The sequence below is a fragment of the Marmota monax genome, unplaced genomic scaffold (genome assembly GCF_021218885.2).
Source record: "Marmota monax isolate L192 unplaced genomic scaffold, Marmota_monax_Labrador192_F-V1.1 WCK01_AAM20220418_F8-fsc00012, whole genome shotgun sequence".
Taxonomy (NCBI): domain Eukaryota; kingdom Metazoa; phylum Chordata; class Mammalia; order Rodentia; family Sciuridae; genus Marmota; species Marmota monax.
Window position 1 is genome coordinate 24174092 of NW_026695227.1, and position 26402 is coordinate 24200493.

Below are 26402 nucleotides of genomic sequence, written 5' to 3' on the forward strand. Positions count from 1 at the left end.
ATGAGATAACCTCCTTTAATTTGGTGATGTGAAAATGATTGATGTCTCTCAAATCAATTAAGAACATTAATAAAAGATTTTTTGATCACTATGTCTTCAACACAAATATGAATGTGTTTATCTTATGTATAATTGCTATCACTTTGTCTTTTTTTAAGATTGCTTTTTCTTTTAATTTTTTTTTAGTTGTAGATAGACACAATATCTTTATTTTATTTATTTTTATGTGGTGCTGAGGATTGAACCCAGTGCATCACACATGATAGGCAAGCACTCTACCACTGAGCCACAACCCCAGACCCCTTTGTATTTTTACTTTCACTTTGTTTTTAGCTTTTTATTTTTAAAGTTCCTTGATATTTTTCCACCAGTGCTGGAATTGAACCCAGGAGTGCTTTACCACTGAGCTACATATCCAACCTTTTGAAATTTTTTATTTAGAGACAGGGTTTCATTCACAAAATTGCCCAGGTTGGCCTTGAATTTGTGATCTTTCTGCTTTGCCTCCTGATTAGCTGGGATTATAGATAGGATCCTTGATATATGTTTTTATTTCCTTGTCTGTCCTTACCATAATGGACACTGTGAGAACAAGTACTTTGTTTTGCTTAGTGCTTTATCTGCATCACCTAGAGAAATTATTGGTATCCTAAGATATATTTTTGGATGAATGATGGATGAAGTCATACACCTGAAACTGACTAGTCTCTGAGTCAGTTGAGATCAGAGATGATGTCTCAACCTGGTCACCTGTCAACACTTAGGCCCAGTAGTTACTAGTAAGTGCTTAATAAATGTTGAACAAATGAATGATTTAATGCTGCTTCTCTTTTTCACCTAAATTTCAGGTGGAATTCTTAAGAATATAACTGGTAGAAACACTCAACTGAAATAACAAAGAAGGAGTATTTTGGGTTGTCATTTATTAATATTCTGCCATCTCTTCTTAGTATTTTTCACAGTTGATCTCTTGAGAAACTGGGTTACCAGTCAGGTATATGGGGTAGCTTAGCAGTACCCACATAAAATTATATGGCATGGAGTCAATTTTTATGGTACCCTATAGAAACCTATATATGTTTGACTTAATGGAAGTTCTGTTTTTGCTAGATTACTTTGGTTATTTTATAAACTCATAGCTAGAATGTGGGAAGCCATCCTGACACGTGACTGGGCGACTCCCGTTAAGGGTCTGAGGCTTCTGGCTGTGTCGGAATTTTCCCAGCCCTTTCCTGATGAGAGAACCCGTCCGTGTGGGGGTGTGACTGACCACTGACCCCGGGGGCCCAATCACTGACCCTGACCTTGGAGTGCAGTCCCCCCTCAACCTTCATTGGATGGAATTATCCCCTGAATTTCTTGTTCCCCAATAAAAGGCTACTCCCTGGCGTGTTCACTCTCTCTCTCTCCTGCTAGCCCTGAGTAATCCTTGCTGCCCTGCTGGGCGGTTAGAGGTTGGAGCCAGAGAGGGGAGCCGTCTCGGACCTGGCAATAGAAATAAGGTAACTGAGTCTGTGTGTTTTATTTCGATCTCTTCTAACTAACTTTATGCCAAGAACCTCATTAATGAAACCATTGCGCAGGCCGCGTGGTAGACTAGAACTTAACAATAATTTTTGAAAATGAAGTAGTTTTAAGAGCTTTTTTTTTTTCTAATTTTGACTTGAATTTTACACATTTTATTTTTAGAAATTAAATACCAAATGGGTAGGAAAATTATAAAGGTCTGAGAAAGCTAAGTAATGGATTACACAGGTGTTTGGTAATTATTCTTCTTTTTCCATATACATGAAATCTTTTTAAAAAAATTTTAAAAGAATAGTACCACAATAAATCTATATAGATGAAACCAACAAATCAAGTTGTAATAACCAAAGTACCTTATCTATTTTATCAAATGTAATATGTTCTGGTAAATTTTGAAGATGAACTACAATATTTAGGTTTTTTTGCAGTTTTTATAAAGTAGGTCCTTCAGCTATTGAATCCCAAGAAAGTCATTAATTTTATGGCAGTTATTTGAGTATAAGTAAACTAAATCTCCTGGCCAAAGTTTAATTTATTCTAAATGTGCATAGATGGAGCAGTTCCTTGATGTTTAAGGGTCCCCAATACGGGAGGGAACCCAGCGGCAAGCCACCCTGAGCGGCATCCCTAATCCTTTTTATTTGGAGTCAGGGTCTTGTTAAGTTGCAGAGGCTGATGGTGAACTTTGGGTCTTCCTACCTCAGCTTTCCAACTAGCTTATAACATTCTTCAAATCATAGAGAGGTATCTTTTGTAGGGGGGAAAGTCTTATCTCTTTGTGTTTTTAAAATTTGTTTTGTGTATAGAAACTAAAACAAAACAAAAAGTACTATGAGTTCATTTTTAAAATCTCTGGCCAGGCATGGTGGTGCACACCTCTAATCCCAGCAGCTCAGGAGGCTGAGGCAGGAGGATCTGAGTTCAAATCCAAGCACAACAACGTAGAGAGGCACTTAGCAACTCATTGAGATCCTGTCTCTAAAAAAAAAGTGTTGGGCATGTGGCTCAGTGGTTGAGCACTCCTAGGTTCAATCCCTGGTATCAAAACAAAACAAAAAAACCTCTCTGGCTTTTTCAGAACACAATCCTAAGGTGTGTGTGTGTGTGTATATTTTTAATTTGTGGGGCATGGGGGGACGGTACTGGGGATTGACCTTGGGATACAAGACCACTGAGCCACATCCCCAGCTCTATTTTGTATTTTATTTAAAGATAGGGTCTCACTGAGTTGCTTAGCACCTCGCCTTTTGCTGAGGCTGGCTTTGAACTCACAATCCTTCTGTCTCAGCCTTCTGAGCTGCTGGGATTACAGGCATGTGCTACTATGACTGGCAATATTGATATTTTATGAAAATGATTGTTTTCCATCCACTGAAAAGGGATTGATTACCTATTTAGCTGACAATTTATAGTTAAATATATACAGGAACATTTTCAATGGGATACCTTTCTTTTCTTAAATATACAGAAATAAAGAATAGTCAGGTACACTTGGTGAAGAGAATTGAGTATTTTTGTTTTCTATTACTTCAAAGACTAAAACTGAATATATATGTGTTTTAGTAAAGTCATTATCTTTTATAGTCATAGATATGTTAGGCTCGTGTAAAAATAAAATATTTTATAGCTTAGCTATGTAGAAATCTCTTAACTCCAGTTATCTAAGGAAAATGAAGTTAATTCAGAAGTCTTTTTTTTTTTTTTAAGGCTTTGTCTTTTTATTTATTTATTTTTAACCACCTTGTGTTTTTCTGGGATTTCTCTATAAAGATTTTTAAATTCTCTTTCCACATTTTTTTCATTGATGCATAATCGTTGTATATATTGATGGAATTTGTTGTTACATATTTGAACATACACACAATATCAGTATGATTATAATTTGGCCAATATCACTCTCTAGCACTTTCCCAACCAACTCCCATCCCTGATCCTTTTCCTCTACTAATCTCCCTTTGATTTTCATGAGATCCAACCCCCCTTTTCTTTTTCCTCTTTAGCTTCCCCATATGAGAGAAAACATTCATCCCTTGAACTTCTGAGTTTGGCTTATTTTGTGTAACATAATGGTGTCAAGTTCCATCCATTTTCCTACAAATGATACAATTTCATTTTTCTTTATGGTTGAATAAAACTCTTTTGAATGTATAAACCATAGTTTCTTCATCCATTCATCCATTGATGAACACGTAGGCTGGTTCCATAGTTTGGCTGTTGTGAAATTCAGAAACCTATCTAGTCATTAGCTGATAGGCTGATAAAATTCTACCATAAGTCTAGATTAATATACTTAATAATAATTTTTATTTTATTTTGAACTTTATACTCTTAACATTATATGGGCTGATTATTAGCTTTTCTTCAAAAGTTGGACTGAAAAATGTAAGGCCCCTTTCTGTTCTAAGTCATATTTAAAATTAAAAGCTAGGCTAGGCGTAGTAGCACACTCTTGTAATCCCAGTGGCTCAGGAGGCTGAGACAGGAGGATCAAGAGTTCAAAGCCAACCTTAGCAAAAGTGAGATGCTGTGAGACCCTGTCTCTAAAGAAAATGCAAAATAGGGCTAGGGATGTGACTCAGTGGTCCAGTGTCCCTGAGTTCATTCCTTGGTACCAAAAATAGATAAATAGATAGATAGATAGATAAATAAATAAATAAATAAATAAATAAATAAATAAATAAAGGAAGTTAAAAGCAAAATATTGCTTCTTTTGTACACACTGTTTATTTTTGTTATTATTGATTATGATGCTGCAGAATGAACCCAGGGCCTCTTACATGCTAAGCAGGGTCTCTACTGCTGATCTGTGCTAATGTCATTTTAACAGTAGAATTTTTAAATATTTTGAATTTTTTTTTTTTAATACTTTTAGGAGTGCATTGTTCTTGTGCTAAAACTTAAAAAAATCCTCAAACATACCATTGTAAAGCACCAGTGAGTATAATTAGTGTTTTCATCTGTAAATAGATGTTACATTTGGTCATTGTAGCCATGGCCCTTTTTTCAGTGTCTAGTTTCAACTGCTACCCATAGCCTGATGATTCCCCCTCTCTCACTAGCTCTTGTTCTTTCTTTTTCAATAAATAATAGATTATTTTTGTTCTACTTTTAAAGAGTATTGATGTGAAGATTAGTCAAATGTCATGAAAGTGTTAACTAGGGTTGTGGATTAAAAAAAAAGAACCAGGTTTTAGCCTATGATAGTTTAAAATAAAATTGTTTTCAAAGTAGTGACAGCTCTTACTATTGTAGTGTGTACTTGATATAAGCATTTCATACTAACCTTACATAATAGAATCATTCTGTTTTTCCTTTTCATCAGAGCAAGTAACGAAGGTTCTTAAAAATTCAGCTCTCACTGTTATCTTGTCTAGACATCAAGTCTACCCAAATGTATTACCAGTCCATTATTACCAACCAGTTGTTCAGACTTTACATATATACTCACATAAAATTCACCTGAAAATCTGCATTTTCAAAATAAATTGAAAAAAAATTATTTTTGCCAAATTTCTAAGTGTTTAAATGTTACGATTTACCAGTCAAATTCTAGTCATGCTGTTACTCTAGGAATTTGTTGTTGAAGTATGAATGTAAAGTTTTCAGAGAATTTCATCTCTAGGCTCTCTCTGTAACATAATTTGTAGCATATGGGAAAAGTCAAAATCAAGTAAATTTAAGGAAAATTTAAGGTAAGTTATTTTATACCTGGTATAAATCTGCAAATAATTAGCTTGATGTTCTCATTACAAGATTATTTTTACATTAAGTACAGATAGTACAAATACCAAACTTTATAAAAACAAATATAAAATGGCACAAGTACTACAAGGGATGAGGCTATTTGGACTTTATCCCAAGGGATGTTGTCACTACAACAAATTCATTTCAGTCAATGTGTGCCCAGTGGAATAAGCCCATGCACAAGCTTTATTTTCTCACCTCTCCTCTTTATCCACTGAGTACCAGTGTTTGGTAAAAATTTTCTGTAATATTTTCAAATTCTGCTTTTGTAAGTCAACATTTTTTAGTCTCTGAATATTTTACATTGAAGACATTTATAAATAGCATAGTATAGTGAACATTGGATGCTTCCATTTAATGTCTTCGAGTCTCCTCATTTATTAATGGGATTAATTTAATTCAAGGTTCTCTTGCATAATCAACAACCTATATATGTGAAAGTCCTTTCTGTTTTGAAAGTCACAAGTAGTTTTGGTAATGTTAAATAATATTTTGTCTTTTTCTTTTTAACTTTCGAATATTGACTACTTTCAAATTACTTTGAAATTTTATAGCAAGTTTGTTAACATAGATTTAACTCTAAGAGGTAGTTTCCTTACCAGTGTTAGGAATTGAGTTATTTGCCTCTTGTCCCTTCACTTCTGCTTCTTTTGGTTTTGTTTCCCCTCATGTGCCTAATATGTAAAAAATTTACTATGAAATATTTTGCTTGTTTTGGGTGATTTTATGACTTTGCTCTCACATTTTCCATTTGGTTTTCTCTTTATTTTTCTAGATACAAAACAGCATGAAAAGATTGGTTTTTCCTTAGAATTCTCTGCTCTTTCTTCCTTTTTCTAAAACATAAATTGTTTTCATATTTACTCCCTTTATCTGTTATTTCTCATTTTTAAAGGTGAAATCTCTTATCAGATCTACTGTCTTAACTATTTAATTCAGGTATTGTACCCGAAACAATAAACTGTGTCTGTCTTATAGTACTCACTGCTGACTACAATTATAACAATGTGCGTTTGTTGGTATTCTTAGTTCATTTATAGAAGAGACCTTTTAAAAGTGGTACCAAAAATATCTTATGTTTCTGTTTATAGATAACTTGAACTTTAATATTAGACATGAGTTGATTATTTAGTGTCTAATTATGATTATTTAGCAGCTAATTATGTTGTCATCTGTTTTGTTGTTTTCTTTCCTGCTCTTCCTCTTCTTTTTTGTTTTTTTGAGCTCTGCCTCCAGGGTCCACCTCCCCCTCTTTAAGGAAGGCTGATATAACAGTTATCCTGTGGGATCCCTGGGATATTGGTTTCAGGAGAATCCCCCACCCCTTGCAGATATCAAAATCTACAGATGCTAAAGATTTTACTATGAAATATTTTGCTTGTTTTGGGTGACTTTATGATTTTTCTTTCACATAAAATATAAAATAGTATTTGCAAGTAACCCATGCATATCCTCTCATATATTTGAAGTCATCTCTAGATGACTCACACAGTGTAAATGCTATATAAATGGTTGTTATACTACATATTATTTAGGAAATAATGGCAAAGAGAAAAGAGTCTATACTCTTGAATACAGATCAGTTTTTTGCTCTGCAAATATTTCTTTTTTCTTTTTTTTTTAAGAGAGAGAGAATTTTTTTTAAAGAGAGAGAGAGAATTTTTTTTAATATTTATTTTTTAGTTTTTTGGCGGACACAACTTCTTTGTTTGTATGTGGTGCTGAGGATTGAACCCTGGCTGCACGCATGCCAGGTGAGCGCACTACCGCTTGAGCCACATGCCCAGCCCCTCTGCAAATATTTCTAAAAAATATTTTTTAGTCGTTGATAGACATACATACATACATTTATTTATTTATTTGCAGTGCTGAGAATCAAACCCAGTCCCTCACACCTGCCAGGCAAGTGTGCTACACTGAGCCACATCCCACCACGTCTCTGCAAATATTTTTGATCTGTAATTAGTTGAATCTTAGGGTATGGAATCTAGGGGTATAGAAGACTGAGTATATTTTTAAGTTGCCTGGGACATTGTCAGTAATCACAATGTCTCCTAGTATTGTTTTGAACTATTTTTCAAGGTAGATTTTAAGATGATTTAAGTCTAATTTTGTGTTTACAAGACTACTGTGTATTAGCCTGGAAATTCAATTTATAAAAATAAGTCACACACTCATACCAACTAACTGATATCACACTGAAAAAAAAATGTGTTCCTTTGGCAGTCCTTGGATTTTATATCATAATCTTTGTAAATGGAAGATAAAAGATAAAACAAATATTGGAGAACTAAAATGTGTAGGTTGGAGACAGTATGTAGCTATGTTGGTATCTCCATTTACCTATAATGTAGTGATGATATTCTCCTTTTTGCCTTTTAAAAAAATATATAATTTTATTTATTTTTTTAATTTTTAAAATTTGTTCTAATTAGTTATACATGACAACAGAATGCCTTTTGACACAATATATATAAATGGAATATAATTTCTCATTCATCTGGTTGTACATGATGTAGAGTTACACAGGTCATGTAATCATATATATGTACACAGGATAATAATATCTGATTCATTCTACCATCATTCCTACCCTCATGCCCCCTCCCTTCGTTTCACTCCCCTGGTCTAGTCCAAAATACCTCTATTCTCTCCACTCCCCTTATTTGAATTAGTATCCACATATCAGAGAAAACACTTGGCCTTTGGTTCTTTGGGATTGGCTTATTTTGCTTAGCATAATAATCTCTAGTTTCTTTTTTGCCTTTTTTAATTTAATTTTTTATTTATTTGTTGTTTGATAATGATTGTATTAAGACAAGTAAGACTTGATTTCTGTACAAATATCTTTTAAAAATTAATTTGCTTGGGAAATAGCCTGTAAAGTATATGATAACAAAGTTACTTTTCAGGCAAGGATATTTTCTTTCATTATTTTTTTAAACTATACAGTTTCATTGAAATTGGTAGGCAGTATTTTATTTCATTGTACCTTTGAAATGATCATTATGTGAACTTAAAAATATCCCATGTCAGCAAATGCAGTTGCATAGTCCCTCTGCCACTAAACTACTTTCTGTCAGATGATTTCTATACTTTTTCCTGAAAGTATTAATTCCATTGTCTTTTGCTGTGTATAGATTGTATTTGAATTGTGGCACTTGTTTGTATCTTTAGGATGACTATGTTTGAGGACTATTTACTGTCATTAGCTTCTGTTGGATGTGTGTGTAAATACATGTACATAGATATATGTGCATGCATAACACATAAACACTTCTTTTGAGAAGTCTCAGTTATAATCCTTGTCAGGGGGCTCTGACAGTTTTATACTGTATTAATATCATTTGGGGGAGAAGTGTATTAGAGATTAAACCCAGGTCCTTGTGCATGTTAGGCCAGCTTTCTACCTACCACTGAGCCTCATGCCCATCCCTCATGCAGCACAAAGCAAAAGACTAATAAATACTAAATTAATTGACATTTTAGTTGAAACTGGCATAAACCGAATATAATTCATTTGTAGCATGTTTAATTTTCTAAATTTTTTTTTCTTTTTTTTTTTTAAAGAGAGAGAGAGAGAATTTTTTAATATTTATTTTTATTTTTTTTAGTTTTCGGCGGACACAACATCTTTGTTTGTATGTGGTGCTGAGGATCGAACCCGGGCCGCACGCATGCCAGGCGAGCGCGCTACCACTTGAGCCACATCCCCAGCCCCTTCTAAAATTTTTTACAGTAAAAATATATCTATTCAATGAGTTTATCAGTTGCATAGCTATTGTTTGCCAGTAAAAGTTGCACAGACAAAAATTAATGACCTCTTTTTTAAATATTTTTTATTTTTTAGTTCTAGTTGGACACAATACCTGTATTTATTTTTATGTGGTGCTGAGGATTGAATGCAGGGCCTCGCACATGCTAGGCGAGCACTCTACCACTGAGCCACAATCCCAGCCCCTGATGACCTCTTTTCCTCCTTCCCATAACTGAGTATATGTTCAGAGATCATATTGTTTACCTTTTTAATAGACAGAAGGGAAATTACCTGATGAATCGTCCTTGGGTCATCCAGAATTTCCTTGCCTATAGTAAGTTCACAATAAATATTTGTTTAATAGCGCCCTGCCCCAACTCCTCTGTTCAACAGTTGAATGAATAGAACTGGCCTGAAGCACCCTCAGTCTCATGTAGTTTGTCTTTGTCATTAATTAATCAAGCTAATGAAGATTAACACTACAATAATTCTTCAAGAACCGTTTTCTTCAAATAATTAGGAAATAAAGCAGCAAAGTTATTTTTATTCATTTGGTTGCAAAAATGCAGGAATACTTTAATGATCTTCAGTGTCTGTAAGATTGAAAGGATTTCTTATGCATGTACTACATTACTTAAAGCAATGAGAAGATTAATGCAAAAAAGCATTCATTTTAATTATATCTTTATGACTATCTGTGAAGGGAGTAAGGAAATTATTTTCATTTTTAAATGTCTTTACTTTTTATATGCACTTTCACTATAATGTGTCTAGACATGGATTACTCTTTACTTTTATTATATTTAAGATAATTTATGCTTCCTGTATCTAAGTATTTAAACTTTTTAGTCGAGTTGGAAAATTATAAAATGTTATCTCTATGAATATTGAATATCCTGTATTATCTTACTTTTATGTCCTCCAGTTGGATATAGGTAGATTTTTTTTCATCCCATCTTTTATTACTTTTAATTTTTTTCCTTTCATATTTGCTCTTTTTAAAAAATCTTAAATTATAACTAAGGTATAATTTAAACCTTGATCTTTAAAATACAATATACTCTATTTCCCAGAAAACTTTTGCCTCAAAAAACTTGGAGATGGGGCTGGGGATGTGGCTCAAGCAGTAGTGCGCTCGCCTGGCATGCATGTGGCCTGGGTTCGATCCTTAGCACCACATATAAATAAAGATGTTGTGTCTGCCGAAAACTAAACTAAACTAAAATAAAATAAATATTAAAAATTCTCTCTCTCTCTAAAAAAACAAAACAAAACAAAAAAACTTGGAGATGGCAGCAACTGTTAATGAAGAGGAAGTAAGAAACCAGATTGCTAAGCTAATACTGAAGTCATGGATTCCCCAGAGAACCAGAAACTCAGCTTGTTCTGTTTAAAATGCTCAAGATTTAAGATTAAAAAAAGATTAGGGCTGGGGTTGTGGCTCAGTGGTAGAGCGCTTGCCTGGCATGTGTGAGGTACCGGGTTCAATTCTCAGCACCACATATAAATAAATAAATAAATAAGTTAATAAATAATGAAGGTCCATCGATAACAACAAAAATATGTGTATGTATATATAAAGTTATATGAAAGAAAAAAGTTTAAGAGTAATGAAAGATAGGATGAAAAAATTACCTAAATTCAACTGGAGGACATAAAAGTAAGAGAATAGAGGATATTCAATATTCAAAGAGATAACATTTTATAATTTTCCAACTCTACTGAAAAGTATAAATACTCAGATACAGGAAACATAAATTATCTTAAATATAATAAACTTAAAGAGTAATCCATGTCTAGACATGTTATAGTGAAAATGCATATAAAAAGTAAATAAATTTAAAAATAAAAATAATTTCCTCCTCAGATATAATTTCAATATCCGAAGTCTCAAGACTGATTCAGTTTTTGTTTCTGATGACTTTTGAAGAAAGTTTTACATTTTCCCTCACGTATTTGGATTTTGGAGTTGTTGGCTTATATTCAGAACTTCCAGTTGCGTATGCATTCTCAGGGGAAACTACCTCCTTAGGTTAACCTGTGGTTTTCTTTTGCCAACAACCAAGTTTTTTATTTTCTTTCCAATTGATACTTTCCCAAAGATCCTCCTTTTATGTAGAGGCTCAGATCTAATTCAGTCTTACATGAAGTCATGTCTTTTATTCCTTACCAGGCTGAGTTCCTGGCTTTTAAGGGGCCTCAGTGGCTTCAATGTTAGCTTAACACTGTCCTTTCTTACTTCTTCCTCATTGATGGCTGCTGGCAATTCCCTTTACTTCAAAAGAATATGTTTCTGAGGTGTTTTTTGTTTTTAGTTGTAGTTGGACACAATACCTTTATTTTATTTATTTATTTTTATGTGGTGCTGAGGATCAAACCCAGCACCTCACATGTGGTAGGCATCACTGTACCGCTGAGCCACAACCCCAGCCCCTATGAGTTTTTTTAAGGCCAGAGTTTTCTGAGATATGTAGTGTGTTATGTTTTAAAAGCTCAATTAACTTTTTCAAATTTACTCTATTTCTTATTAATTGCTTTCTACTGTGCTCATTGGCTTTGAAACAGATTTTAAAAATAGGTTTCAGTTACAACCAAAGAAGGCTTCACTGTGGAAGTGATGTTTGATCAGACCCTTAAGATTGGGGTAAGATTCTCATATATAGAAATGGGACCTAAAGGATTCCAAGTTAGGGTGAATAGAATCAGCATAAGTACAAAAATAGGAAGCTATAGGAAATAATTGACAATTACAAGTAGTGTGGTATTTTTATCTGTCATATAACTTTCATTTCCCCACTCTACTCCTCGGCACAAAGATGTTTTTTTTTTTTTTGCAATGAATTTACAGTAGATTTCAACAAAATTGTATTAACTGGTAGATTAGAAGGAGCTTGAATGATGGGCTCAGAAACTTTTTCTTGATTTGGTAGAAAGGCTTTAGAAGGAAATATTCTGCTTCAACCCAACAAGTGTAGTGTAGTTTAGTTCTGGCACCAACACCTGGAGTTGGTGTGGACTCCACAAGTTAAAGGACACAGTGCTGGTAGGAGTATCCTTACTTCAGATGCTAGCTTCACTCTGAGGGTCCCCAGTTCATCTGCATTTCTGTCAAATGGCTACAAATCCAGGGGTTTCCTGTGACCCCCCTTAAGTTTGAAGGGTACACCAGAAGAACTCACAGAAGTCAGCAAAGAGTTATACCTTTGATTACACTTTTATTGTAAAGGATACATATCAGGAAGGAAATAATCTGTCTCAACCCCAACCAGGGAACTGCAGGTCACTTCTCACACTGACTATTCAGCATTAGTACAGACCCCACAAATTAAAGGATGCAGTCCCCCCAAGTAGTGGATGAGAAACTAGGAGTGAAAAAACAGTTTTTTATAGACTACATTTTGCTGAAATTTTTTTGGTAGAAAAATGATAGTTGATAGTAACCCAGGTAATTATATGAGGATATGTGGGTTGGAGACAGACTTATAAAAATTTGAATGTCAGAAAAAAGTGTTTGAATTCTTTTGATAGAATAGCTTATGGATGAATTTTCAGTACGTGAGTATTATGATCATGATGTTTGGGGCAATTGATTTGGCTATACAGAAATGTTTTGCTACTTTTTAGGTGGGAAATAATAGCCTGAATTACATTGCCAAAATCAGAAATGCAGAACAAGGGCATGAGAGTATGGCAGAAGAATAAATCTATTTGTGAATGCTTGTGAAAAGGTAAGGGTTATGTGAAGGAGCCTGAAGATAAATACATGGAATAAGTACTGAAGCAAGAGGAACTGTCAATAGCAGGGATATAAGGAGTAACTTGGACAATTCAGAGAGACCCTTTTTCTGAGACTGGGAGAATAAAGTAGCAACATTTTTGAGTTGAATAGAAGATAAATTGGAAAAGAGGCAATTTTGTTAAGAGTAGGAGGAAGTGAGATAGGGACAGGAGGGGAGTCCTATCAGCAGTGGGAGTTCCTGAATTGGGTGTGGAAAGGGCTTAGAATACTCCATGTGTTTTATGTTGATATGGAATTCAACAAGAGAGATTAAGGAGTTCACAGTGGATAAAATAACTGCAGTTTTGGACATTGTCCAACAATTCACAGCATCCTCAAAGTAGCAAAGGCAAACCAGATTTGTTTAACCACAGATTACCAAAGAAGAACACTTTGAAAGTTACTAAATAATCAAATGATGCCTACTGATAAGATGGTAAAGGTAACAATTTTATTGGGGGAAAATGTATGATACAAATTTTGTCTCTTTTAGCCTTTAATTCAATTTATGTGCCAGAAAATTTGACCAGTTCTGGTGCCTGGAGTAACACAATTCAAAATTAAAAGGCAAGTGATTAAATGTAAACCAATAACTCAGTTTAGCTAATGATCATTATGCTTTCAAAGAGGGGGAAAAATACACTAGCTTTGGGGTCTGTTCGAGCTTTTTTTTTTTTTTTTTTAAATGACCAGGAAGGAAATGGCCAATATGTTTTAGAATTTTCCATCTAAAAGGAACAAACAATAGTGTTTAAAACAAAGGTTAGTGCTTCAAAATACTTTGAAACTCAATTTTCCTAGGCAAGTGAGATGTTGGAATTTTTTTTTTTTCCTGATATGTAAACCTGTTAAACATAATGTTTCCCCTGCTTGAAATCCAATAATGGCTTCCCATTGTACCCAGAATAAAAATCTAAAGTCTTTACTATGGCTCTAGAGACCTGCACATTTTGTCTTTTACCTTTTCCTCCATATTTCTCATATTACTCCAGTGGTTCTCTGGCATTCTACTGGCTCCCTGTCAAGAGGACTTGCTTTCCATTCCTTCTGGGGGGCCTTTGTGGATACTGACTTCTGCTCAGTTTTCTCTCATTGGCTTCAGTGTCACTCTGTCAACTAAAACATTTCCTTATTCACTGACCAATCCAAGCAGTTTCTCCATCACTGAATCTACTTTCTCTTTTAACAGTTACTGGTATTATTATATATGTTTGTGTTTTTGTGTTTTATTGCATCTTTCTAACTAAAAATACATTTTATTCACCTGAAGAACTCTTGTGTATAGACCCTACACAGAGTAAGTCTTCAAATGTTTGTTGAATGACTGGATGGTTTCTGAGTGTATTAAGTGCTTTATGTGTGTTCTCTCATATAATCTTCAAAAAAGCCTTGTGAGCTGAGGTACTATTATAATGCCCATATTGTACCCCAAACCTGGAGGCCCCATCACCATAGAAATTTTATCACTCTGCCTATCAGTATTTAGGAGCCCACCTTTTTAGGATAGTTGTAATCTAGGGGCATTTTAAAAAGGATCAGAGATATTTTTTTCAGTGTTGTAATTTAAACTTTATTTATGTTATTTAGTGTGAATGAAAAATTGCTTGTGGATCATTTTTGGCCTGACTAGAATGAAAATTAAAAATTATAGGTATGGTAATTTTTTGCAGTTTTTTCTTTATTTTGTGGCATACTTGTAGATGTGAATGTCTCATTTTCCATTGTCAAAACAATTGGTTCTTTTTCTACAAATTAATTGAATTTGAAGATTTAACTGTGTAATTATGTCTATATGCAATGACTTGAAAGTGGAAAACACATAGTTTAACATGATTTCCATTTAGATGCTTCAGAGTTTTTTTAGAATGTGAGGAGAATGATTGCTGATACTGCTGCTTTAAACAGAAATATAGGACGTTATAATCAAAATTTGACTTTTAAAGTTGTATTCTGGTTGCTCCAATTTGTCTCTAAAACTGAAATAATCGCCATTTAGGAAAAAATAGAATACAGAACACAACTGCTTCTCAGTTGAACTATATGGGATAAATACTGACTTGAATCACTGGGAATGATTCAATGTTTGAGGAAAAATTTTAGAGCTTTCCTGTCACACCTATACAATGGAGACACAGGCAGAACTGCCAAATTTTCCTTTTGTTTTACATGTAATGTTTACATTTTAATTATTGCTTCATCTTAGTAATATGCAGTCCTCTCAACTTCTTAATGATGTCTCTCTACTAGTTTTTGGTTTTGGTTTTGTGTGTATGTTTTGATTTTTTTTTTGCAAAGATAAAACAGATATTATTAGATATTTTAAAACTTGGCTCTTTGTGTAGTCTTTTTCTTTTTTTGAGAGAGAGAGAACTTTTTAATATTTATTTTTTAGTTTTCGGCGGACACAACATCTTTGTTTTTGTATGTGGTGCTGAGGATCGAACCTGGGCCGCACGCATGCCAGGCAAGCGCACTGCCGCTTGAGCCACATCCCCAGCCGCTTTGTGTAGTCTTTTAAAAAAATGGTTTTTTTTGTATAGATATCTAGTTCTGGTGGTGAAAACCATATGAATGGACAGTGAAGCAGGGTATTTTAAGTTGAATTTTACTTTCTTCTTATAGTATGCTTATCTTATCTCATAGGAAAAAGAGTTTTAGACCAAATCTTATCTGGACTCTGATTAGAAGATCTGATTGTTAAAAATAATAGTATGCTGTGAATTATTCTATTAATTATAGAATGAGACAAGAATTGGACATTTAAGCTGAACTATGTTCTTTGATTTGGATTGGCAATCACTTTATACAATCTGAAGAAAAAAACATTTTGCTAAGCAAACTACCAGCAATTTTCTGTGTGTAAGCTGGGCAGGGTGTAGCATGCTTGTATTCCAAGCTACTGGGGAAGGCTCAAGTAGAAGTATCATAAATTTGAGGCCTGTCTGGGCAATTTAGCATAGACCCTGTCACAAAACAAAAAGGACTGGGGATGTAGCTTGGTGGTAGAGCACTTGCCCACCATGTGCGAGACCCTTGAGATCAATTTTCAGTGTGTGTGTGGGGGGAGATTTTGTATATAATTTATATATATAAATATGGGTTGCATTGACAATATATTTGAAAGTGGAAACATGGTTTCTTTCAAAGTAATATGTTTTAGGCTTTTAAGTATTTTGAAATGACTTTGAAATGATGAGTCACCAACAATAGAAGAAATATTCTCATTTGATAATTTGGCCTCTGCTGCTATTGGCTGCTGGCTGCATTGGTACAGCTCTAACCTCCACTATTCCTTCAAACTATTCTTCCAGAATTGTAATGTATATTAAAGATGGTTTATCTGAAAATTCTCCTTACAACTCATCTTGCCTTTATTTTGGTTTCTTATTTTGTGGGAACAGAGGTAAGGAATAGAAGTGATATATTTCAGAAGTTTTATGTCATTACAAGGAATTTTAAATGGAGCAATTTGCCATTGAGTTTGTTTCATCAGATATTCTTCTAGTCACCCAAACACATAACTAATACTAAAAAGCCTTGATAGTTTATCCTAGCATATTCCTTTGTTCCTAAAAGTATTTTATAAGAATTTAACTTAACTAACTACTACAACGAAGAAGTTTGTGAAATCACATTTGGTTAGTGTTTCCATTATGCTGGCAAATTTAAGTAAGTTTCTTTCCCATAGTTGAACCTGTTTCCCATTTTGATGAAGTCCAAGCACAACAAAAACAGCAACAACAACAAAAAAATCTTCCTGTGTGGCCTGTAGATACCAAATCTGAAGATTATTAATGAATTTCCAGCTAGGGACCATAAGCAAACATATTCTCCTACAGATAACTACACCCTTCCTGTTTTGGGATTGAGTTTATTGTGGAACAGATTTCGGAAATAGGTTTCTGACAGATTCAAGTTGTATTTATAAAATGTTGGAGGGCGAGGTCTTCCTTTAACAAAAACTAATTATTTCCTGTCTAATGCCCAACAAGGACATTTTAAGCAGGCTTTTCAGAAAAGTTTTCCTCTAGTAGAAAATTATATTATTTACAATAGTTCTGGTTGTTCTTATTAACCAGTGTATAATTTTTTTTCTATTTCCAGTGAAAAACTTAAAAAACCTATAGTAAATACACACAAATAACAAAAACCTTAAGTGTTTATTAGTATTTTGTCACTTAGTGATAGTAGTTAACAGTTTAAATAAATGTCTAAAATTTTTTGGTTTTTTTATGCAAATATGTAGCATATTTATGTTCTGTAGATATGCTATAAATGAAGAGTTGCAGTTTAGATAAAAAGCAGATTTATGTTAAAGAATTTGCAGGTAACATTATCCTCATCTAGTACATCTGTTATAAAAAAAAAAGTCTGTAAAATTTAGGCCACCCACAAAGTGGTCTGCTGAGGCCTGTGGTTGGTGTTAAAATGCTGTTGTTATGTGGGCTGACTGGTTTGGTAAGGAATTTACCTCCACTAAAGACTGTGAAATATCATGATTCTGACTTTCCTCCACAGGGACTGAATTGGCTTGACTTAGGTACAGTAGTGTTTGTTAGACTAGTCATAATGTACTCTATTGCCTTGACATCATGTGTGATATTATCTGAATGGTATACTGTTTTCTAAGTTGGTTTATCAGAATGTTAATATTAGTTCTGGATCATGTAACCTTATAATAAGCTGAAACAAATTGTGGATTTATATTGCTGAATTAAATTTGATAGTTATGAGTAAATTTCATTGCTCTTGAGAAAAATGTGTGTGTATATTGCTGAGAAGGGAGCTAAAGTTTTTATGTATTTTAATTTGAGGGTCATTTGAAAAACTTGTCCTTTAAATTTCTTTGGGACTTTTGAATTGTTTAACAGCATGGAAATAATTTTAGTAAAATTTAGCAACCTGAAAGTGAGAGGCAAAAATTAAACAGTCTTGCTGGGCACGGTGACACATGTAATCCCAGCTAATAGGAAGGCTGAGGCAAGAGGATCACAAGTTTGAGGCCAACTTGGGCAATTTAGCAAGACCTTGTTTCAAAATAAAAATGGCTGGGGATATATTTCAGTTGTATAGTGCCCCTGGGTTCAGTCGCCCCATACCCCAAGAAAATGTTCAACAGTCTTCTTGAAATAGCTATTTTTAGGCAAATATTGTAGACATTTAAAAACAGTAGTAGCCACCACAACTAGCAGTGACCATTTTAGGAATAAAAACATAAAATCAAAAAATCATAAAAATATGATTTCTGAAGTTTTCCAGAATGAATAAAGTCATTTTTGGAGAACAAACAATGTCATATTGTTACATTAGAAAAATAAAAGATAATGTAACAGAATATTTACTTATTTATGTGGTACTGGTATTAAACCCAGGGCTTCTTACTGTTTGGCAAGTGCTTCACACTAAGATACATTTTGAACCCTTTTTAAAAATTTTATTTTGAGACAGGTTCTCACTAAATTCCCCAGACTGGCCTTAAATTCAGAATCCTCCTGCCTCAGCCTTGTAACATGTCTTTTAAATCAAATAATTAATAGTGCACATAATTTTTTTGGAGGCTTAACTATTTTTCCTTAAAGACATGGACTATTATGTACAAAACATAGCATGGAAATCGAAAATGTATTTTTTTTTTTTTACTATAAATTAAGGAAGTGTCATTTAGTGTAGAAGAAATAGCAATTTTTGGACAGAAAAATATCTAATTGCCACTGATAAAATATATGTATAAATTTTGAAGTAAGATATATACATTGAAATAGAAATGTACGTATACATAATGCGTATGATATGTGTATGTTTATATATATATATATATATAAACACATACATGTGTATAAACATGTTCATGCATGGGAGTATTTAACATACTGTTTTGATTTTAGGCCTGCCTTGTAGAACTTATGATTACCTATGTCTAACTTGAAAAGTTTTTTTCCAATAGATACTTCAGAATTCTTTTTTTTTTCTTTTCTTTTCTTTTCTTTCCTTTTTTTTGGTTGTAGATGGACACAATATCTTTGTTTTATTTATTTATTTTTTAATGTGCTGAGGATCAAACCCAGTGCCTGATGTATGTGAGACAAGAGCTCAACCACCTCAGCTCAATACTTCAGCATTCTTATTGTTTGTTGTATGTTGTTGAATTTGTTATCTTGTCATGATTCAAAGAAGCTGAAGTTAGGGGCTCAGAAATTGTTTTCTTCCAAACAAATAAATGAACAAAGCCACTGATGTGCCTTGCCTAGCCTTTGTTCTTTTCTCTTCTCATCTCTAGCTTGATGGTCCTTTTAAGTAGACTGCCCTATCTAGTACTGACAAATGCCATTCCAAGCTTGTACAGTCAGTAATGTGTTGTATCTGTTTTTGTACTCATTGTCAGCAAATATCCAAGCCAGAGGTTTAAGTGGCCTCTTGGCAGCAGCAACCACACAACTCTTGGAGAAGTTCTGCTGTGTTGTTGCCTTTCCCTTAAAGATTTCAGCATTGTAATTCTGCTAGCTCAATCAACTAAGTGTTTGTCTAATTATTTTCACTCTCAGCTAACCAGAATGTGGTTTGCCATTCTAGGTTTACCGACAGGACTGTGAAACATTTGGGATGGTGGTAAAAATGCTGATTGAGAAAGACCCTTCATTAGAAAAGTCTATACAGTTTGCACTGCGGCAGAATTTGCATGAAATAGGTGAGCGGTGTGTTGAAGAACTCAAGCATTTCATTGCAGATTATGATACTTCTACTCAAGATTTTGGAGAGCCTTTTTAGAAGATTTAGTGCTCAGGCAAAAAAAAGAAAAAATGTTTCTAGATTTTTTTTTTTTCCCAATTGTTCAAATCCTTAATATATGGAATTTTTGTAATGAAGAGAAATACTTTATGATAGTTGACCACATTTCCAGTATCAAATAAACATCTAAAATAGTCTGCTTAAAATATTTTAATTAGAATCTTTTTTAAACATGTAGAGGCCTCCTAATCCATACTCATCCCTCCACCCAAATGATGGTCAATTAATTTTTTAAGCTTTGAAAAAGCAGTCCTGGGGAGTAGCTTTCTGTACTTACTCATGGTCTTCCACAGTTTATGATCATTTGGTCACAGGAGTGAAATTTACATGTTAGAGATCATTTCACTTAAACAGTAGTCTTTTTGCATTTCATAGTGAAGATACCATGTGGAAATATTTGAATTCTGAGTTGTGATTTTTATCGACTTGTGCTTGTTTTTCTTAGGCTTTATAACTTCTAATACGTTAATGTGTCCTATCCTGAGTACATTAGTATCTTAGAGAATATTTGGTTTGAGAATAATTCTCTATGATATAGTAGAGCACTTAAAATATCCAAGAGACACCTTAGCATAAAATCCTTTTTCCCCCCAAGTAAATGAACTCAATGTATCTCTTCCAAAAGAAACTCTTGACTATTCTCTCTGCCATGTAGTCTTCAATAAAATCATATACTAGACTAATGGGGCAATTTTTGATGAATGATAAAGAGATATTTTAAAGTTGAGATTGTTTCAAAAACCTTCTGATCAATAGAGGAAAAATTTAAAATATAGAGGAGTACCGGAGATTTTTTTTTTCTTAAAAAAGGAGATTGATAACATGCTCATGATTAAGCCATTTACAAAATTATTCTTTTGTTAATCTGTGTAATCTGAGGAGTTCTTTTTCTGCCGACTTTTAGAGATTCTTAGCCCTTCAAAGAAACAGAGCAAAACAGGCAGTCAGTCCCCACAGCCACCCTCTACCAACCAGACTGTGTCAACAGTCCTTCATCAGTGAGCGGTCCAAATCACGAGTTAGCTAAAGACCTAACTGGGACCATTAGAATATTCCACTTATTTCCTGGTCACTTCTAGCAGCGTGGTGCCATTGAGCCAAAATATATAATTTTGTGACATTAGTGAGGAAACCTTAAAAATCATGTTTGTTATTACTAACCATTTCATTATCCTCCCATCCTCTTTCCATTTCCACTCTATTCTCACTTCAGTTCTGGCATTATTTTTAGTGCATATGCTATCTAAAGAGCTCCCCCAGAGTATATCAAGACTATATTAAAAGAGGAAATAGCAGTATAAATAATTTTAATGGATTCTATCATGAGTGTCTCCAAATATGTATTATGCCATTCCACAAATTTAAAAACTAATTGAGGGCAACATTTATTTTTTTTAAGTTTCCTAAGGGAGACTATCTTGAATTTTTATTTTTACCATTGAGATGTTATACTTAGCTAACTTTTATAAAACATAAGCCAAATGAAATTCCACTTATTATCTCTGATATTCTTCCTTAGTGTGAATAGTGATTTATTACTTACCATAGAAAGATGAAGAAAGTACTGATGTCATATCCTCCTGTCCCCAGTGTTTTCCTTTTCCTTAAATATTCTAGTCCAAGGATTCTGTTTCTTTAAGATGTCACAAGTTTGAAAATAAAACCTGAGAAACTGCCAGAGGCAAAGGAGTTGTTGAAATTCATTAAAAGGAAAAGTCTTACTAACAGATGCATTTCAATGTAGGTTCAACAGGTAATTTCTTCCTTTTCCCTTCCCTCAAAGTACATTTGATATTTAAAGCTCTTTATAGCTTGCTATCAGCATTATTCTGCTAGGCTTGTCAGTGTTAAATTTGTTGGGGATTTTTCTTTTCTTTTTTTAAATGCCTTTTAAAGTCCAATTATAGGATAAACTCAGATGTGTACCAGAGTATGTATTTTGTAAAATGTTCTTGATTAAAGAGATGTGTTTGTAAATTATCCATTGTTTTTGAGTATACATAACTGATGTGATAAAATTTTCATTGTCTTACCATAAAGCCTTGATGATCAACATGGGGAAAGCAGATATTGTAAAGCTTTTTGTGAATTTTAAAAGTAAAAAATAAAGAAACCAAGTTTAAATAATTAGATTGTCTTTTCTCTTATTTTATCAGGCTTAAACTGCTCTGCTAAGATGTAAACTTTATTACTCTCTGCTAAAAAACTATTTCTAATTATTCGGTTCACCTACTCAGCAGCAGGATAGAGGAAGTTAAATTTGGTGGTAAATGGACTTTTGATATCTGAAAACAGTAGTTGTTGAGCATAATAGTATTTAACAATTGTCATTGTGAGCCTGAATTTCCAAGTACAGTAGGAATAAAACCCTACATCAGTATAATAATTCATGGAGGACAGGGACCATGTTGTCATGTGACTCTGGTTCTTAGCACAGTTTGAAATGCTATAGGTACTCATGTTTGTCAAATTAAAGGTGCCTTCACAAAGGAAGTAACGTGTGACCCTGGATGTTGGAAGAATAAGACTTAGAAAAGGAGAAGTAGCAAAATACAGGAGGGAATGGTATCAGCCTATGTGACTAAAATTCTTTGAAGATGATGGGTGATAAAGATGGTGAAGGAAACCAAGATATTTTTTCTCCAAAATATAAAGGATTCTTGAGTTGAAGACAATCAAAATGCAGAGAAACTCTGCCATTTCTCAGTTTGCCTAAAAGCAGGACAGAGATTCACAAAGAATAAAAGTCTATACCCACACCCACCCACTACACACACTCTCTCTCTCTCTCTCTCTCTCTCTCTCTCCTTTCCCTTCCCGAATGTAAATTACTCACGCAGAACTTTTTTTCTCAGTTCAGAGATGACCCTCTTAAGCTGACTTTCTAAATCTCAATAGATTTATCTTCCCACAGTTTTCCCACCTCTAAAGCCTGGGGCCACTTTTCCATTGTCATGTATCTGAACTTCATTTTTCTTTGTTAAAATTAACTGTTTAGGCCAGATGTGGTGGTGCACACTTGTAATCTCAGTGACTCACCGGTTGTATCAGGAGGATTTTAGGTTTGAGGACAACCTCAGCGATTTATTGAGACCCTCTGAAAAAAATATAAATGGCTGGGGATATAAGTCAGTGTAAAGCACACTTGGAGTAAGTCCCCAGTACCAAAATATAAAACAAAAAATACTATTTAAGGCAGATTCCTAAACAACTGCTTTGAGTTGCTTTTCTCTTTCGTGTTGTGTTTTGTAGGTGTTAATAAACTTGCTTGTTCTTTTGTTAATCTGTCTTCTGTTTTAGGGATCTGTCTCAACTATAGACTGCAGAGAGTTAAGGAATGAATGATTATATTTTCTCCCCTTCTTTGGGAAAAGGTAGATTGAGAGCAGAATTGAGGGATTTTGAACATTTTATAGTTTTACCTCTTGTAGTTGAGTGAAATTTGAAAACATTATATATATGTAGTATTCTTGCCAAAAATGTTAATTTCTCATAGCTCTCAATCACCTCCCAGCCCTGAGCCAGTTTACAGATACAGAACCTCTGGAAGGAAGGGAAGACCAGATCCCCTTAGGAAGGACTCTGCTACACTCTGCCAAATAGATTCTGATTTCAGCTTCACTCCACAGTTTGCTGTAACCGATTCTAAACTCCAAGGTAGGCTCTGACAGTTTTTTGGCTATAATTTTGGGGGAATGATGATTGTCTCTAAAGGATAATAGTGGGCAGCATTCTATGTTGCAGGCAGCCAGTTGGCTTTTCAGCTTTAACTGCTTGGGCTGTTGTATGGTGCTCTGGGAGTAATGCCCACATTTTGCTCGCCAGACCAAGGTGCAGATTTTTCATGTCCTTCCTTCCAACTCTCAGACCACTTGTGTTATCCAATCAGGTGAACAAGAAATGGGAATGGGCGTGTACCAGTAATTAAGGTAGTTACCAACATCTGTTTGCCCATTCTCCATTGTAATAGAGTTAATACTGAATCATATAACTGCCAAATGACTGGATTTGCCATGTCCTCATCGTAGTTAGGTGTATGAAGTAAGTTCTGTCTTGTGGAATTTGAAAGGGGAGTACTGCTCTAGACTGTGACTCTTAGACATTAGAGGTACTCTTTTATCCCTTCCCAAGAGAGGTAGCAACGTAATGTAACATTGTTCTTTTTTTTTTTTTCTTTTCTTTGTGGATCCATAATATGGAAGGAACCTGGATCACTCCATGACTACATGGAGTACTGAACTGTTAATGAGAGCAGAATAAACATTTTTATTCTTTAAGACACATTATTATTTGGTTTCCTATTAAAACAGCTCATGTTTTACTCAGACTCACTGCTCATTTTTGTCAAATTACATCCAAAAGTTAGTTTGACTGAAGTTGGCCCTGAGCAGGCTGCATTTTTGTTGTACTGATTGATCTTGGGGTAATGAGAGCTGATTGATTGTATAAAAGGCTTTGCCAATCCAGACTTCTCAGTTTCAAGCTGTATTTAAATGACAAGTGACATATGATTGTTACAATCTAGTGTACATTTATATAACAGGAGGAACAGCCTGTTTCTATATCATACTGTTTTTTGAACTCTTTTCCTGGATTGATGGTGTTCTAATGCTAGATTATTATCACTAAAATGGTCTTAGGTTTTTAAAGGGTTTTTTTTACCCATTAATTAAAAGAAAACTTGCTGTTACTTCTGTAGAGTAAAATATAGCATGCCATATTGGATGTTGCTTAAAATGCATTTATTTTAGGTTTAATATACTATTTTATAGAATTCTGAGAAGCATCATATTTTTCTTATTGCACTATCTGAAAAAGGTTAGAATCACCATTCTGGTGTTTTGTAACTAACAAAGTACGTTCATATGGAATTCTTTACCAATTAAGATTTTTCTCCCCCAATGCTGGGGATCAAACTCAGGACCAATGAGGATTTTGGTCTTAAGGACTACAGAAGTTATGACCTCCCAGGTCTATATAGCGAGTGGCCAGTGTCTTACGTAGAGTTTCCAGTCTAAGTTTAGTGTTTTTAAAGGAGAAAAAGCTTAGTGGTCGTTCAGAGTTAGGTTCAAATCTTGCCTTCAGCACAGACTAGCTATTTGAGATATGTGAAGTTCATGTGTAATATAATTATAATGGGCTATGTATAAAACTAATAACTTTACAAAAAACAAAGTCCTAGTTCAGTAGATTCTACTGGTTTTTCACTTTATCCTCACTCGCTACTAACTTCCATATTGGTTCTTATGACTTTGGAGCTACTTCAGGAAACACATTTGGGCATGCAGCCCCAAACAGCCCAGGACCCACAATCTGTAACTGCTGCATCAGGACTCATGGTGAAGTTTGAGAATTCATTTCAGTGGAATAAACCTGGTAATTAAATGTGTAGGATTCAGGATTCATTTAATATGGTTAACACCTTTTGATCTTTGCTTCCATGTTCAGAGATTCAAGACTAACTGTTGCCAAAAGAAGCCCTCTTTCTTTCTTTTTCTCCTGGTAATTGGAGAGAATGACGTGGAGAAAATTACTTTATTCTCATACTCTATCCAGCTTCCAAACTGTCTACTTAATAGAGATAAGGCCAACCTTAAGCATATGCACTGAAAGGGAGATAACCATGCCTGAATTTTTTTTCTTTTATTTGTTTTTATTTTTATGTGGTGCTGAGGATTGAACAGTGCCTCACACATGCTAGGCAAGCACTCTGCTACTGACTACAGCCCCAGTCCCCATGCCTGAATTTCTATTTCATTATTTAGATTATCCTCTTACTCAGAATCTCAAGTATTAATTACACACACACATACACCCAACCCTCTTAAAACTCCCAGCTCCCTTAAGCCATGGTCTTGGTGATAGAGGAAGGAGTGGGGATCATTCTTTCAGGGATCCTTATCAGACAAACATGTTGGTAAATGAAGAGTCAGAAAAGAAAAAACACATTATACTGAGAAGGCTCTTCAGACCAATAATATAATAAATTTAATCTCCACAGAAGTCTAAAGCTGGAAAGAAACCTTTGAGTTGGTCTACCACTCTCATATTACAGTATGAACACCGTCAGAACCTTAATGAGAGGTAGGTTTCCTAACTCATCTCTCCTGACTCCTGCAGTTCAGTGTTTTGCATCACTCTGCAAGATCAGTTTTGTGGTGAGTGGATTTAGATTAGTAGCCATCAAGCAACATCACTTGCTTGATTCAGTTACCTAAAAATGCTGAAATCACTAGTATTAAGGCTACTAATTTTTATTCTTAATGGTACTGTCCACTTTGGAATAAAATGCATTCAGGGAGTGGGTTGCAAGTTACTTCAAAAGTTGACATGGCATAACAGCATACGTATGTAAATGTACAGCAACAGAGGTGCAAAATTTTCTTTCAAAAAGAAATATTATGGCTAAAATTGATCCCTGAAAGTTATACTTGGCCAGCTAGATGGATCTGTTCAAACAGAGTAAGTTGTTTCTAATCCTGTGACTAAATCTATACAATATACCCAGTATCCTATTTTTCTTCCACATTCTGAAAAGCTTCTATTTTATTCTTCCAGTTGCAAAATTCAGTTATTCCTGCTCCTTGGTACAGTTTGCCTAGAAGCCTTTCTAATATGTTTAGAGTTTACAAAAAAACCCAAAAAACCCAAAACTATGTTTTCTGCACACCTCTATACAGCATTCCAGTGAATGACTAGATAATCTAGGCAATTAGTGATCTTCTCATTAAAAAGAATTTATCATAATTGTTTCACTAGCAATGAATCGATAATGAAGCTCTTAAGGTGTTTTTAAAGATCCCAATAATT

General features: G+C 34.2%; 1 protein-coding gene across 13 annotated transcripts in view; it reads left to right on the forward strand.

The window, feature by feature from the left end:
- The window catches only part of Pphln1 (periphilin 1), a 106770-nt gene extending 85051 nt beyond the window's left edge, over positions 1-21719 (forward strand). For 12 of the 13 annotated variants that reach the window (XM_046435742.2, XM_046435748.2, XM_046435739.2 and 9 more), the window contains one exon: positions 19377-21719. In XM_046435742.2, coding sequence (XP_046291698.1) covers positions 19377-19571 — 195 coding nt within the window. In that variant the 3' untranslated portion in view covers positions 19572-21719. Of the gene's footprint in view, positions 1-1416; positions 1503-19376 lie in introns of all 13 variants that reach the window. The other variant, XR_009225980.1, reaches the window with a different exon arrangement.
- The last annotated feature ends 4683 nt before the right edge of the window (positions 21720-26402 follow it).